The sequence below is a fragment of the Engraulis encrasicolus genome, chromosome 9 (assembly GCF_034702125.1).
Source record: "Engraulis encrasicolus isolate BLACKSEA-1 chromosome 9, IST_EnEncr_1.0, whole genome shotgun sequence".
Classification (NCBI taxonomy): Eukaryota; Metazoa; Chordata; class Actinopteri; order Clupeiformes; family Engraulidae; genus Engraulis; species Engraulis encrasicolus.
The window spans coordinates 33,479,238-33,494,192 of NC_085865.1; the positions used below are offsets into that span (position 1 = coordinate 33,479,238).

The 14,955-nt window shown below is 43.9% G+C and overlaps 2 protein-coding genes across 2 annotated transcripts in view; both read left to right on the top strand.

The window, feature by feature from the left end:
- The window catches only part of myo3a (myosin IIIA), a 100,777-nt gene extending 94,335 nt beyond the window's left edge, over positions 1 to 6,442 (top strand). Inside the window, exons 33-36 of the mRNA XM_063206168.1 lie at positions 300 to 388; positions 1,018 to 1,067; positions 3,827 to 3,988; positions 5,209 to 6,442. Coding sequence (XP_063062238.1) covers positions 300 to 388; positions 1,018 to 1,067; positions 3,827 to 3,988; positions 5,209 to 5,326 — 419 coding nt within the window. The 3' untranslated portion in view covers positions 5,327 to 6,442. The remainder of the gene's footprint in view (positions 1 to 299; positions 389 to 1,017; positions 1,068 to 3,826; positions 3,989 to 5,208) is intronic.
- Positions 6,443 to 8,519: 2,077 nt separating this feature from the next.
- The window catches only part of gad2 (glutamate decarboxylase 2), a 29,034-nt gene continuing 22,598 nt past the window's right edge, over positions 8,520 to 14,955 (top strand). Inside the window, exons 1-8 of the mRNA XM_063206169.1 lie at positions 8,520 to 8,675; positions 9,015 to 9,077; positions 9,273 to 9,434; positions 9,868 to 10,101; positions 10,592 to 10,682; positions 11,846 to 11,955; positions 13,814 to 13,929; positions 14,291 to 14,370. Coding sequence (XP_063062239.1) covers positions 8,603 to 8,675; positions 9,015 to 9,077; positions 9,273 to 9,434; positions 9,868 to 10,101; positions 10,592 to 10,682; positions 11,846 to 11,955; positions 13,814 to 13,929; positions 14,291 to 14,370 — 929 coding nt within the window. The 5' untranslated portion in view covers positions 8,520 to 8,602. The remainder of the gene's footprint in view (positions 8,676 to 9,014; positions 9,078 to 9,272; positions 9,435 to 9,867; positions 10,102 to 10,591; positions 10,683 to 11,845; positions 11,956 to 13,813; positions 13,930 to 14,290; positions 14,371 to 14,955) is intronic.

The following is a 14,955-nucleotide window of genomic DNA, read 5'->3' on the forward strand; positions in this document are numbered from 1 at the left end:
GCAGTCTTTCAGTGGTAATTCTTCTGCTGGCTTGGATGAAAAGCCTTTCCCCTGTGCATACCATTGTGTAAAAACTTCGAAATTGCTATTTCTCCTACCAGCTCTTCTAGGGGGAGAATAGGCAGTTTTGACAGACAATGATTGTCTGTGTTCATGTCTTACCAGAGACATTTCTTTCTACAGGAATTGATTGTTTCCATGTGTACTGTTGATGAATGAGAAAGTAGGAGAGGCTGGCACTGTTGTTAACAATAGACTCCTGTTAATTTATTGTTTTTTGTCTTCTCTTGTGTATTTAGTGGACAAGCAGTTACGCACTCCCCGGCGGACACAGAAACCAAAGACACTGAACACACCGGAGGATTCCACATATTACACTCTTATTCACGTAAGTCCAGCACAGGTGTGTGCCTTCAAAACCCTCAACTCCATCCTCTAAATTCGGACTCATTAAAATTCAGGATTTTTTTTGACAGATGCATAATGTGCAGTGACATGCATCAGCCTTATTGAATAATCCTTGTAGCAAATGGAAGAAGGCTACACTTCAAATCCGGTTCTATTTGTCGAGAAGGGAAGGAGAAGTCTCTGGGGTACCAAACATGTGCTCCGACCTCGTCGTCAAGGAGTCAGGCTCGTCGGCATGGCAGTCAGAACACTGGCACATCCCTAGTGATGGGCACTCCATCACATGCCTGATAAAGACACATGATTGAGGGAGCCTTTTTATTATTCACAGTGTGTCTTTAGTAGTAGTGCTGCTGAAATACAGAGGCAAGGCTTAAAATAGCCTCTACACTCAGAGAGAAGCAGAGGATCATATGGACTCCCTGTGTTAAGCTGCATAACTCTTCCACCACCAAAGTCCTTTTTACCCTAACCATTTTCAGGCAGTAGCCTACAGCACGGAATATTCAAGAATGTATGTGTTTATGAATCACATTAGAGGTGTTGTGTTTTTAATTTGTGCTGAAATGTAATTAGCTCCTCTCTTTTGTTTGTTTTTCCCTCCTGCAGAGGACTGTCCAGGAAGAGGAAAGGAAAAGGCCGGGGCCAAGAAAGAAATGGTAAATGTCCTTCTATTCATAGAACCAAAGGTCTGAGAGCTTCTATGAGTGCTAGCCAAACTGGAGATGAAAGAGGCACATCTAAATATGTAATCACAGGTGCCAGACCAGTGTGGCACGCGTTTCACAAAAGGCAGAAAAATAGTTGTAGAAAAGCAAGCAAGACATTGTTTTGGTGCTATCAGGAAGAAAGAGACGATCGTTCCATAGTCCTTCCCCGAGAGGCTGGTTGGGTGAACATTATGAACATGACAGCCGAAATGAAGGGCTGGCCCCATATCATCATCATTAAACCATCATAATCACTTATTAGGGCCACAAACTAAACCCGCGGTAATGGTCCCATCAGAGGACATAGATTCTGTATAGAAGAAGACAAAGAGCCCACTCCTGTGCTGTATGAAATTACCCAGAGCAGTGCAGCTGAGAGACGAAGAGATGGCTGTATGTCATTCTGAGCAATAGAGGAGCCGGGGAGAAGAAAAACAGCACACAATCAGAGACGACAGGCAGAAGAGGGATGGAGAAGATGGTGAGAGGGAAAATGGTGGGTGTCGTAGGGAAATGACACATGGACTGCACATGATAGAGAGAGAAAGAGAGAGAGAGAGAGAGAGGGAGAGATAGAGAAAGAGAGAAGTGCTTGAGCGATGGGCAAATCACTAGAGGAAAGGTATGAGTGTCTGCGTGTATCTGTCACACATACCCACAAACACAAAAAAACACACAGTCACGCACGCACACGCACACACACACACACACACACACACACACACACACACACACACACACACAAACACACACACACACACACACCACACACAAGGCACAAGCACCAAGACCAAGAGAATTCAGCCGAAACTGAAATAATGGCGCCTTAGTTCCGTGCTCGGCCTGCTATGAAACACAGTAATAAGCTTTATTGATGCCTCTGAGCCGCCTCCTTGGACCTCCCAACCAGCCGTCCAACATCTGCCCCCAGGAAAGCCGACAAGGGGGTGGTGGTGTGGTCAGTGGGACAAAAGGGTCTGTTTTCCCGGGCCCAGTTAGAGGGCGGGCTCAGAATCGGGTTCTCCTTAGATTCTATTGGTTGGTGGGGCCGTTTCAGATGACTTTGTCCCGGGCCCGGCCACAGCTGTCAGTGGCCCCTGTCCGCCCCCACTAGCTGGCTGCCTGTCAACCTGAGACAGTAGTGCGCTGTACACTTTGCTGTGTTATTTCAGCACTTACAGACTCGCATTTAACACCCGCAGTGGCGATACTACACTCTTAAGTGTTGAATGAGCACTGCAATGTGTACTGGGTAGAAGAAGTGAGGGGGCCAGAGCTCATGAGGCGGAGGGAGAACTCTAGTGGCTGGCTGTGTCACCCCCTGTCAGAGTAATGCCTGATGACAGTCCACCCCCGCACTCGTAATTGCACACTGACGCCATCGTGACGGCTTTATCAAGTCATGCACGTGTTTTTCCTTTTCTGAGAGAATCAGATGTGTGGGTTTTTTGTTGTTGATGATTTCACCTCAGATAACCTAAGGCTTGCAAACTGAGGTTACTGTACGTTACATTTTTGGTACACGTTAGTATTACAGCTAGCTGTCGCTATTATTCAAAGCAAGGAAACCAAAAAAGGTTGGCGTCTGCGCCTTAACTTTGAATCGTGTGTTGCTTGGTGCGACTGCTCACCTGGACTGGACACATTGATAATGGACTAGGTCCGAAACGTCTGTAGCTCCAGTGATTTTCCGATGACTTCTTTTGTAATTTGTTGGCCACAATACACATTTTGAACTTACAAGCCTTGTGTGCGCCTCATCTTTTTTGACTGTCTTAGTATCACTATTCTCCAAGGCCACATACAGTTTTAGGTACAGATTACAGTGACTGAAGCAGTGCAGAGCTTCTGTACATAGGGTCATAAGGGGTTCATATAAGTGTCTCAAGTTCATTTAAGTGCAGTGCAAAGTTGTTGCCCAGGCAGGCGGTGGTACTGTATAACTAAGATTATTGTTTTTTTAATGAAATGATTTCGCCTCCAATTGCCTTAGGGCGCAGCAAAATATGTACTGTACGTAACAGTAATGAGTAGCCTGAGTCTGGGGAATTCATCCAAGTGCATTATAGTGGCGAAGGCCACACAGGCTTCACCCATGGCTTGACCCCAGCTGCGATGGATAAATACACAGTGTACTTTAGGGCAGAAGGAGAGCTGGAGACTAATGAGGAAGGAGTTGATGTTGCCCAAAGCTTTGAGCTCCTTATCAGTCTCACTCACAGTCCAAAGTGCCATACATAGGCCTACAGTCAGCCTCTGAACTGAGGAGAAGGGGAAGGCAAAAGATAATTACTCTGTCCGCACCCATACAACTACTTTCATATTTCAGAACATATTTTTAAAGTATTGAAATAAAGTTTGCTGCATGGCCCTTACTTCTTTAAAACTTTAACAGTGCATGGTTTGAAGTGATAACTTACTCAAGGAAATGATGAAAATATGCATGCAACTGTGTGTGAATGGAATGGACCCAATTGTACACAATCCTGTCCAAAACAAAGTGACCTTTGTTTTACAAAGTGACCTTTGTTTTGCAAAGTGCAGAGTGACATTGCCTATAGTCAATCACTGTATTATTTCCATACAGCAAAATGCATGCAGCGTGGCCCTCCTCAGAGCATGTAGCGTGATCCAATGGTGTCTCACACAAACACCTATTTTAAAAACATTATATTATGCTTTAATTCCACACTAAAACTACTATGTAGTGGGAGAAAGCTGCCAAACGTGGACGACCAGTATTACCAGGACCTGTCCCCCCGTAGGTCCCCGGCTCCCTTACCCGACGACAGGGGCACATCCTTGGGCTCCAGGAGTGCAGAGAGGCCCCTCTCTGAACCAGGGACTCCCGTGGCCCCCAGTGAGAAGCGGTAGGTACAGTACTGTATGCGGGTACAGTGGGAGATGATGAATATCTTGTCTCTTCTCAAGGTGCATTTGTCTGACCTACAACACATTCTGTATGCGTGTTTTGTACTGTATGCGAATGTGGGTGCACTTCTACCACATTTGTGCAATGCATCTATCTGTGTGCGTGTGTGTGTGTGTGTGTGTGTGTGTGTGTGCGTTTGTGCGTGTGCGTGTGCGTGTGAGTGTGTGTGCGTGTGCGTGTGTGTGTGTGTGTGTGTGTGTGTGTGTGTGTGTGTGTGCGCGCGCGCGTTTGTGCGTGTGCGTGTGAGTGTGTATGCGAGTGCGTGTGCGTGTGTGTGTGTGAGAGAGAGAGTGTAAATGGAAATTCAACTGCATGAACAGGTGCTCACAATACAATACGTATCTACAGTGTTTCACTGTCTGTCAGACTTTTTCATCTCTTTTGTATGGGAGTGGGGAAAGGAAAGGGCTGGTTTTGGTTTTGTTGTTATTCTTACAATAGAAATGATGAATGGGCCATAAGACCACCGTAACGTATGTGAAACGCCCCAGAAAGTGCTTCATTCTTCTGGCTCTCCAGAGCTCCCGTTCTTTTTTCCTGACTAAACGTGGCTCCCCTGTGATTCCTCAGTGATGTTAGCTTCCTCTAGCTTCCCTGTGGGGTCCACTGTATTTTCACACTTCAAAAATGTATGCAAAGTAAATGTTGCCATGTTAATGCTACACTTATAGACTAAGATCAACTGTGTTGAATTAAGAGTGGAAGAGTGACGAATGAAGAAGGTTGGAGTGTGAAATTGAGTGAGTGGATTGGCACAGCAAAATTAACTGTGTTCCCTATACACTTGTGCCCCAGCTGTAGTGCTGTGTTTAAAGTGATACTGTCCTATTTTTTTGGAAATAGGCTTATTTTACACCTCTCCTTGAGTTAAATGATTGAGTTTTACCTTTCTCCTGTACTTTCAACCGTTCTCTGAGTATGGCAGAGAAACTGGCGGCTGGCGGCTAACTGGTCTCATAGGACTCAAATTTGCACTGCCATACAGTTTAAAGTACAGGAAAAAGGTAAAACTCAATCATTTAAGCTTATAAGCTTATTTCCAAAAATGGGACAGTATAATTTTAAAAAGTCATTCACCCACTGCTTCATTCATTCATTCCTTTCATCCATTCATTCTTCCCTCGTGTAATTATGATGTAATGTACTCTGTGATGACAGGCGATCGCTTCCCAAGAAAATGCCATCCGCGGAGAGTGAGGAAGGTGACAACCCCTACGACTACAGGAAACTCTTACGGAAGACATCCCAGAGACAGAGGCTCATCACACAATGTTGACTAGCCGTCTGTACGTGTATGGCACAGGTCTGGGAAAGATGTGTCTGTGCATGTGTGCGCGTGAGAGACGCCGAGAGGGTGAGAGAAGAGAGGAAGCGCGAGCGAGAGAGAGACGGTGTAACGTTGCTGTCGACCATCTTTCTCACCGAGTGGAACTGACGTCTGCACAAAATCAGACAACACAGCCGTTCTCTTTTCAGTACCTCTGTACATGTTTACATGTAGACTGTGTGTATTGTAGTAGGAGGCACTGATGTGGCACCGTGTTTCCTTGACTGCACCATGCGAGGTCTTTCCAAGATTTGGGCAAATTCCATTCCTTACCCACATAATAACACATTGGAAGTCCTATGGAGATTGCATGGTATGCAGATGGAGGTGGAAAGAATAAGTGGCTCCTGCTGTATTGGTTTCCATTGTAAGAATGGAATGAAATGAAACAGAATGTTGTACGAATGGGTTAGATCTTGCCACTGAATGAATGAAGATGATCAAAATATGTCCTTTGTATCATCAAGCTAAAAAAAAAAGACCTTAATGCTACACTCATCTTTCTGTAAATGATGCAATATCTGAGCAATCCACTTATGGGATCTATTTAAGTCATGATTGGTGTGATATTGACATCATGCAGAGGATTCTGGCCTCTGTCACAGTCTGATTTTTTTGCCATTTGTATATTACTATGAAATGATGGTTAGTCCCAAAATGTTTAAGTGAAGAACCATCTGAGTCAGAATCCCTTGTGCACTGTACAGTTGTTCACTCGCTGCACATTTTCTCTTGTAATATATTTTATGTTTCTCTGTTCCTTAATCACTAATTATTTACTAAAAGGTTTTATGTCTGAAGTGGATGATGCTGGTCAGACGTCAAAATGTGTAACTGTAAATAGATGGAGAAAAGAATTGTGTCTCTGTCTTGTTGATGATCCTATGTTTGTGCTGTACATATCCTTTTCATGCACAAGAGAGTGCTGTGTATGATTTCACAATGCCTGTCATTTCAGAGTGTGAATCTTAATAGCACATTGGCTTCATTGACTATACTGTACTTATTATTGTCAGAACAGAATCTTGGCCATAACATTCACATTCATCACGGTTTGTTTGTAGATTTCTGATGTTATTTTTGACTTTTAAAAATACAGTTTGTAATTTATTACATATGGCCGTTCTGGTTTTTGTGTGTGTGTGTGTGTGTGTGTGTGTGTGTGTGTGTGTGTGTGTGTGTGTGTGTGTGTGTGTGTGTGTGTGTGTGTGTGTGTGTGTGTGTACGCGTGCGTGCTTGCGTGTGAGAAGAGAAAAGAGAAAAATTAATCTCAAACATGCTTTTCTTTGTTGTCTTTTGTAGTATTTGATTGTCATTTGTAGGCATGTGTCTCTTATGTTTTATGGCATTATGCATTGTATGATATTATGAATAATTCAGTGGTTATTTTTAATCAGTCACCCCATATGGTCATTTTGTTGGGCCTTTGAGACTATTAATAAGTATTTTGTCAATCACACATTATATTACATTTGGCAGATGTTTTTTTTGATCCAAAACGACTCACAATCGAGGGCCTAAACATAGCGCACGTACACCACGTGCAGATATAAAGTACACAGGAAATGTACAGAACGATAGGTGCAAATGCCAAGTGGGACAGCCCTGTTGGCGAGCTTGATGAGGATGTACTCATACCCATTCCGCACAGTGGAAAAAGTCTGCTCCTTGTGCTATTTTTTCTGGTTAATGTTGTCAGTTTGCAACTAACAGCGAAGTCTGTTGAGCCACAGATTCCTCGCCATTCCCTGCAAGACTGACAGGCTGCGTAAGTCCTCTGTCCCCAGGGCCATCCAGCTATTTAACTTAACAACTCAGAAGAACACAACGAAAGAGACTGGACCGCATAAATCCTCCCCCCCCTTCCACCCCCCTTTCATCCCTCCTCCAACAATCAGTAACAACTATTGCAATGAGAAACTTTTTATATCTGAATGTTTAATGTGAAATAATATATATTTTCTGTATGTATGCTACTAGACACCTACATTTCCTTCGGGATTAATAAATGTTACTCTACTCTACTCTACTACTAGGAACTATGTGTAACGACGGTGGCCAATATGAAACGCGCGTGCGTAATAGGCGTGGTGTGCCCTCTAGTGCGCGCAGGGTGGCAATAAATTAATGCATTTCTTTTGTGTGTTTGTGAATGACGGGCGTCTTTTTGACTCGTCTGGGTGCAAGGACCAAGTCATAGTGACAGTGACCACGATTAATATAAGACCTGCGTGCGTAGCCTAAATCCAGTTCATTGCTTGGAATATGTGAGTGAGATTCCAATTATGGCAGTTTCTCAGAAAGTAACACCCCATTCAACATTTGGGGGTGCGCTCAAAAATAGCAGGGAGCGAAAGCCATTTCCATTAACCCAGTTTAGATACTGCGCTTCGTGGTGGAGCGGTCAACCCGGCTGCGCGCACTGACTGTCTTGGTTGGACTGTAAAATCTCGAGCGCCAGTTCCTCTCTTGGAGCCACGTGCCGACAGAAAGATGAATTTTCAATTTGGACTGTTTCTTCCATTCCCGAACTGTAGAAGTCGACAGGAGGGGGAAAGTATTCTTACTGTGTGGTCACGACTCAGCACGCAACGCCCTTCGTCATGATGAGAATCACGTCGGAATTTCTGTTGGTGACGTGAAACTGGGTTAGCGCAACGCTACACGACGCCTTTATCGTCCCCAATGGCATTATAATCCTTCGCTATATTTTGCATGCTGGACTATGATATGACCTGATAAATCGGCGTCTGGCACTTACCGGAAACTATTAAGACCACTAAATTACTCGTAAATCAACTTGATTTTGCCTTATTCGTCTGCATTTTGGATTTGTCTTAAGCCAGTGACTGGCTGAAAGACATTTCATACAATCCATCTCATTGTATTGACGCATTGTCCGTTTGGAAAGTATGCTGCCAGGGGAAAGTGGCTGTTCTTTTTAAATACGCGTTGCGCTCACAGCAGACACCACGCAGTTTTGTTGTACCTGTGGACGACCGTGATTTGAGACAGGAGGATACCTGACTGAAGAAGGGGGCAACACTCCGAATGCCTTGTTCGTCTTTCCTTTGAACGCTCAATTGGATCTGTAACAGCAAACAGAGGAGTCGCCAGGAAGGTTTCAGCACCACATCTGTGAACAGCTCCCGTTTCCCCCTGGCGCGTTTTTCCGTCTGGATGGGCACTATCTGTCTCCGTCTTTCCTAGTTGCGTCTAACTGCAATGGCTTCTCACGGGTTTTGGTCTCTCGGTGGCCAAAATGCTGAAAATCCCGGCAGCCAAAGCCCCAGTACACGTAAGTAAAGGGAAATAATCAGTGTTCGAACAAATAAATAAAAACATTTAGCGGTGCGAAATAGTCCCTTTTACATCACATTCTGTCTGTGTCTTGGAATATTGAATGCTGATCTCATAACGTATTTGGGAAATTGAACCCATCAAAAAAATATCCCAGCTCAAGGTTAACATGTGATAACAAAATTAAGACTCGATTTCGTTTTCTTTATTGGCGTATTTGCACAGAGTATGGACGACTATTGGCATTAATTGTTGTGTTTTCGTTGTGCTATTGTGGTGGGAATAATTCCTGTTGATGCCCTGTCCCTGCATTTGGCTCTGATTCCTATTTGTTTAGCAAGAGCATGGTGTCAGGCAGCGGCCCAGAAATTTCCCGGTGGTCTTGGATCGAAATTATGTGGTAGGTTCTTTTGACATTATCCACTGATGATTTTCGTTTAGGCTTTTTATTAATATTTCGTAGGCTATTGAGTAAAACAGAAGCCGTAATTGTAGGGCTTTTGCTTTTGGAAGAAAGCTAAGCTGTTAATCAAGGTTTCCTTATTTATTAGGCTATTAAATGTATCACAACAATTGTTCTGTGCTTTCACCGAAGCGCTGCTAAATGTCAGCGAGAATGTCGGCGAGAATGTCGGCGAGAAACCAGTAGACCCAGAGACCAAACAAGAGCAGGAGACGCCGGCTGAGACCTGCGGTTGTAACAAACCATGTAATTGCTCTAAGGCGGCCACTGGCTTCTCAGAGCTCTACTCAACAGGTACATGTCTCGTTACCCAATATTAAAATGTATAGTCCTTCCCCCCAGAAGACATGTTTAGTTGCAAGTGAAATTTAAAATCATGAACTGGTCCAGGCCTAGGCCTATAGTGTTTTTTTTCTTATTATTTTGACATTTTTCTCTTTCAGTCATATTATCTAAATACTTAAATTAAGGACTATTGAAAAAAAAACATTACATATAGCCCACCCAATGACGGGCCTTGGATGATGTGGTTTCCGTCTTTTGTCTTTTAAATGTGTGATATTGTACTTTTTTTCTCGAAAGAAAAATCCATGTTCAGTCACCCCGACCTTCCTTGTCAAGGTTACACGGAGCCTACTCATTCCACCCTGAGAGGATTGTGCTGATTTGTCGACTTTATCAAAATAAATTGAATAGCTATTAATAACGGAACTAAAAATGTTTTCAGATCTTCTTCCTGCTTTGGATGGGGATGCGAAGACAATGACTTTCCTCCAGGAGGTCGTGGATATCATGCTAACCTATATTGTGGAGTCCTTCGATAGGTCAACGAAAGTCATCGATTTTCACTACCCCAATGAATTAGTCCAAAGACACAATTGGGAACTTTCCGATGAACCAGAGAGCCTGGATGACATTCTTGTCAGCTGTCGAGCCACACTGAAATATGCCATTAAAACAGGTAACACAGTATTTCTCTCTGCACCCTAGTCCTCAGTCATGACACATACACTCAAAGTTCAGATAGTACAATTTTTTTTAAAATCTTAAATATGTATTTGTTGATGGAGATAATGCTGTTTTGTTAAATAACACGTTGTGACTGCTGTGACCATCTCCAAGGATCTATGAGGTGTTTTGGGTCGTGGAGTAGCCTGCGCATGCCTAGCCTACTTACAGGCTACTGGCATTACACCTTGTAGGCCTAACACTGAATTAAAATGAAACACATCCCACAACATAATTGTAAAAGGCAGTGATGACCAACGGTAATCATGCAGGCCCTTCCTCACCAGGTGAAAATCGATGATTCTGGGTGTTGGCTATATCAAACCCACAGACCATGCACCAAAACACATTAGCATTTACAATGTCTTTTTGTCATCCTAATTAATTACAATCTATGAGCTATATTAAAGCATATCCCAATTCATCCGTTGTCTTTATTACAGCACACCCCAGGTATTTCAATCAGCTCTCCACTGGATTAGACATGGTCGGTCTTGCGGCAGATTGGTTGACATCGACTGCCAACACCAACATGTGAGTAGTCTCTTTACTGTTTACTCGACCACATGGTGAAAAGGTCGCCCGTTTCCCGCCTCTGGGTTATACAGTACTTCGCTGCGCGCGTTCGTTCGTACGATTACGATAACGTGGAGTGCTTCAGAAGAAACCGTTTATGAAAATTCCGTTTTGAATCGAATCCAATTCTATTATCTTCCACACCTTGCCCCAAATTTGGAATGGCCTCATAAACAAAGAACATGGAATGGAGGTGTGTGTGTGTGTGTGCGCGCGCGCGCGTGGAGGTATAAAAAGAGCATAAAAGTAGGCCTTTGTGTTTTTGTAGGCATGCACATTTTAATTCTGAAAAAAAAAATGTTTAAACAAACTGATTGGATGCTATTGGATTGAAAGCCTACATACATATTTAAAATGTATCTGTGTGTGTGTGAATCATCATGGAAAATGAATGAAAATGCTTCAATTTTAATCTTAGTCTACATGATAGGCCTACTCATTAAGGCAGCATATAAAACGAACAATAGCGTTATTTGTGCTTTGTAATTATGAAGCCTGAGATGAGGGAGAGAAATGCACTAGCCTACTAAGTGCAGCTCTTAAAAGATTTCAGTACATCAGGGCACCATTAAATGATCTGTCACCCCGAGTGTGATAGCCCCCCCACACCTCACTGCTGTCGCTGCACTGTTGCAAAACCTCACGCTGTTTCAAAACCACAGGTGCAGACTGTTGTGAAACACTGAATTAAAAAAAGAGAAAAAGTCAGACCTCATCACAGCGGATTCATGGGTAATTTTGGGGTGGGGGTGGGGGTGTGGCTTGGCAGTTTGTGTAAGTGGGTCATGTGGTGTGGTGTTCCGTTGTGAAACACTGAATGAAGAAAAAAAAAAGAAAAGTCAGCCAGCGGACTCTTGGATAATTTTCTCGAGGTGTGTGTGTGTGGGGGGGGGGGGGGGTGGAGTTGGTGAAGGGGCAGGGCTGTGTTGGCAGTTTGTGTAAGTGTGAGGTCATGTGATGTGTGCGGTTGGGTTGTGAAACATTGAATGAAGGGCGGGAGGGAGTCAGACATGAAACTCTTGGATAGTTGTTTCTAAGTGGGCATGGGGGGGGGGGCGTTGGTAGTTTGTGTAAGTGTAAGATCACGTGGTGTGGTGTGCCGTTGGGTTGGGTGGGGACAGGTTCACCTATGAGGTGGCTCCGGTCTTTGTGCTGCTGGAGTACGTCACGCTGAAGAAGATGAGGGACATCATTGGCTGGGCGGACTGCGGAGACGGAATCTTCTCTCCCGGTGAGCGGTTCCTTCGTCATCAAATCACGTGTCCAGCCTGTGGCTCCACCCACATCATTGCACAAGCATTTCACACACACATTCAAAAATTCCCACACACACACGCACATTCAGAAATTCACACACACACACACACACACACACACACACACACACACACACACACACACACACACACACACACACACACACACAAAAACACACAAATAGTAATTTACATATTCACACACATTTACATTTACACACATAGCTCATACTTGCACACACATAGAAACTCAGACACCCACACACCCTAGTTCTCTCTCTCTCTCGCTCTCTCTCTCTCTCTCTCTCTCTCTCTCTCTCTTTCTCCGTCTCTCTCTGTCTCTCTCTACCTCTCTCTCTCTCACACACACACACACACACACACACACACACACACACACACACACACACACACTCACTCACTCCCCCTCCCCACTCCCGCCTCCTCATCTCCTCTGTGACTTGTTTCTTAATTTTGGTGGAGCTGAGTGTCCGCCTGTCTGTCCTTCACACTGCCTCCATTTTGATCCCTGTGCATGCTCACTCCCTCGCTCACTCCCTCTCTCAATCCCTAGCACTCACACACTTGATATGAGGGACGTGTGGGATATGTAATATTTTGAGCCACAGTTCACGTCCATCATCATGTTTTCAGAGCAAGGTGAGAAAGCTCCAACATCAAATGCCGAAAAGAAAAATAGACCGGTATCTTGGTGTCAACCTATTTGGTTGGTTTTTTTTTGGATCCTTGCTAAAATGGTAACTGTGTGTAAGATTTACTGCCGATTGTGGTGTTTGTAACAAAACGCTGCATATTGCTGTCTTTCTGCCAGTTTATACGGAGACAGAACGATTACACAAAGACAGATTAGGGGAGGGAGAAGGACATGGTGACAGGGAATTGGGCGTGTGTGTGTGTGTGTGTGTGTGTGTGTGTGTGTGTGTGTGTGTGTGTGTGTGTGTGTGTGTGTGTGTGTGGCTGAGTAGGTACTGCATGTTTGTGTGTCTAAGGGCATGTTGTGTGTGTGTGTTTGTGTGTGTATGTGTGTGTGTGTGTGTGTGTGTGTGTGTGTGTGTGTGTGTGTGTGTGTGTGTGTGGCTGAGTAGGTAGGCTACTGCATGTTTGTGTGTCTAAGGGTATGTTTTGTGTGTGTGTGTGTGTGTGTGTGTGTGTGTGTGTGTGTGTGTGTGTGTGTGTGTGTGTGTGGCTGAGTAGGAACTGCATATGTGTGTGCCTAAGGGCATGTTGTGTGTGTGTGTGTGCGGGCGCGCACACACACATACTCATCCATTTGTGCAGGTATGAGGGAGGTGAATGCAAATGCTTAGAAAATGACTGATTGAGTTGCCTGCCTATTGTTAGGCTGTTCTGTGCGGAGGGACATTAGCCAAGCAGATGTAAAGTGCCATTGGCTGAGGCAGGCTGCGTAATGTAATGTCTCCATGACCTGCCCTCCATAATAATCACTTGGCTGTGGCTGTGGTACTGTATGGGCAAACATTTTCAATATGGTAAAAAAGATAAATCACACCATGTGTCACCAAGGTTACACAGTGGGATCAAGTCTGGTTGCCTAAATAGGCGTGACTTGAACTCCATTCATTCTCCTAGTCTCTTAGTCTCCTAGGGTAGTTTTTCCCAACCCTTTTTGTCCTGCGTACCCCCTAAGCCATTTTGTCATATGATGAGTACCCCCTCACCCTCATTCATGCTCTACCTTGCACCACATGGCTTCCAGAAGAAACTCTGTACATCTCTACCTTATCAAGCGTCTCTCTGGTATGGGAATGATGGAGGCCGTCGCCGTCTGTCTGTTACTCTTCACTCCTACAGGGGGCGCCATATCCAACATGTACGCCATGCTGCTGGCTCGGTTCAAGATGTTCCCTGAAGTCAAGGAGAAAGGAATGTCCTCCATCCCCAAACTAGCAGCCTTCACTTCCGAGCATGTAGGCAAAGTTTATGTTACCCTTCTTTACACATTTTTTTTTGGACGATGTTTGGGGTTTTATTGCAGTCTCTACATGTTTGTATGTCAGAGTATTATGTTGATGCGCTTAGATCTGATAATTGATAATTGATTTGATAATTTGTAATTATCATTTATAATATAACATAATTTTGAATAATGAAAAGGAGGTTAGAGTTTTTCACATATTTTTGACAATAAATGTTGGCTTAAATAATACAAGGCATATTTAAGATTGTAGTCATGATATACAGGTTTCATGTGTTATTGTAACATTTTAGGTGAAATTCCATACAAAAAGTCCATTAATTATACACACGTCTATGTTGAATTTTTTTCAGAGCCATTTCTCCATCAAGAAAGGAGCTGCTGCTCTAGGCATTGGAACAGAGAGTGTCATCTGCATCAAGGTGGATGAGAGGTAAGCAGAGACAGGATCACATGACATAACACAAAGTGTACGCTGTGTTACACTGTATTCTACTAATTGAAGTAGTGAAAGGTCACCGCTAATCGGTTGAGAAGGTGCAGGATTTAGTGGATCTCTCGGTCTTCCTCAGATTCACTAACAAACACAGGCTTGAGGTGTTGTAGATAATGTGTCAAGGCTGTGTTTGTTAGTGAATCTGAGGAAGACAGAGAGGTCGAAACGTCATTGCCAATGAATGAGTGAATAAAAAGAAGCGGAGTGTGCGAACCTTTTTAAAAAAAATACGTAATCTTTTTGTTCAGCACCAGGGATTGTGCACAAGTAACTCTCTACAAGCAGGATTTAGTGGAGACTTCTAAATAAAAAGACCACTCCACTAGCCTGATTATCATCGACTTTCAAATCTCTTCGAGACTTGGTCTGACCAAGAGCATAACAATTAACATTTCCCAAACGGCATGTTTGACCCGCCTCCCTTGGTTTGCTTATGGTTGTTTGCTTATCGACAAAGTGGGAGGAGTTCCCGGGAACTCAGAAAGTATACTGCATTGCTCTTGACCTGACTAGTTGCAACGC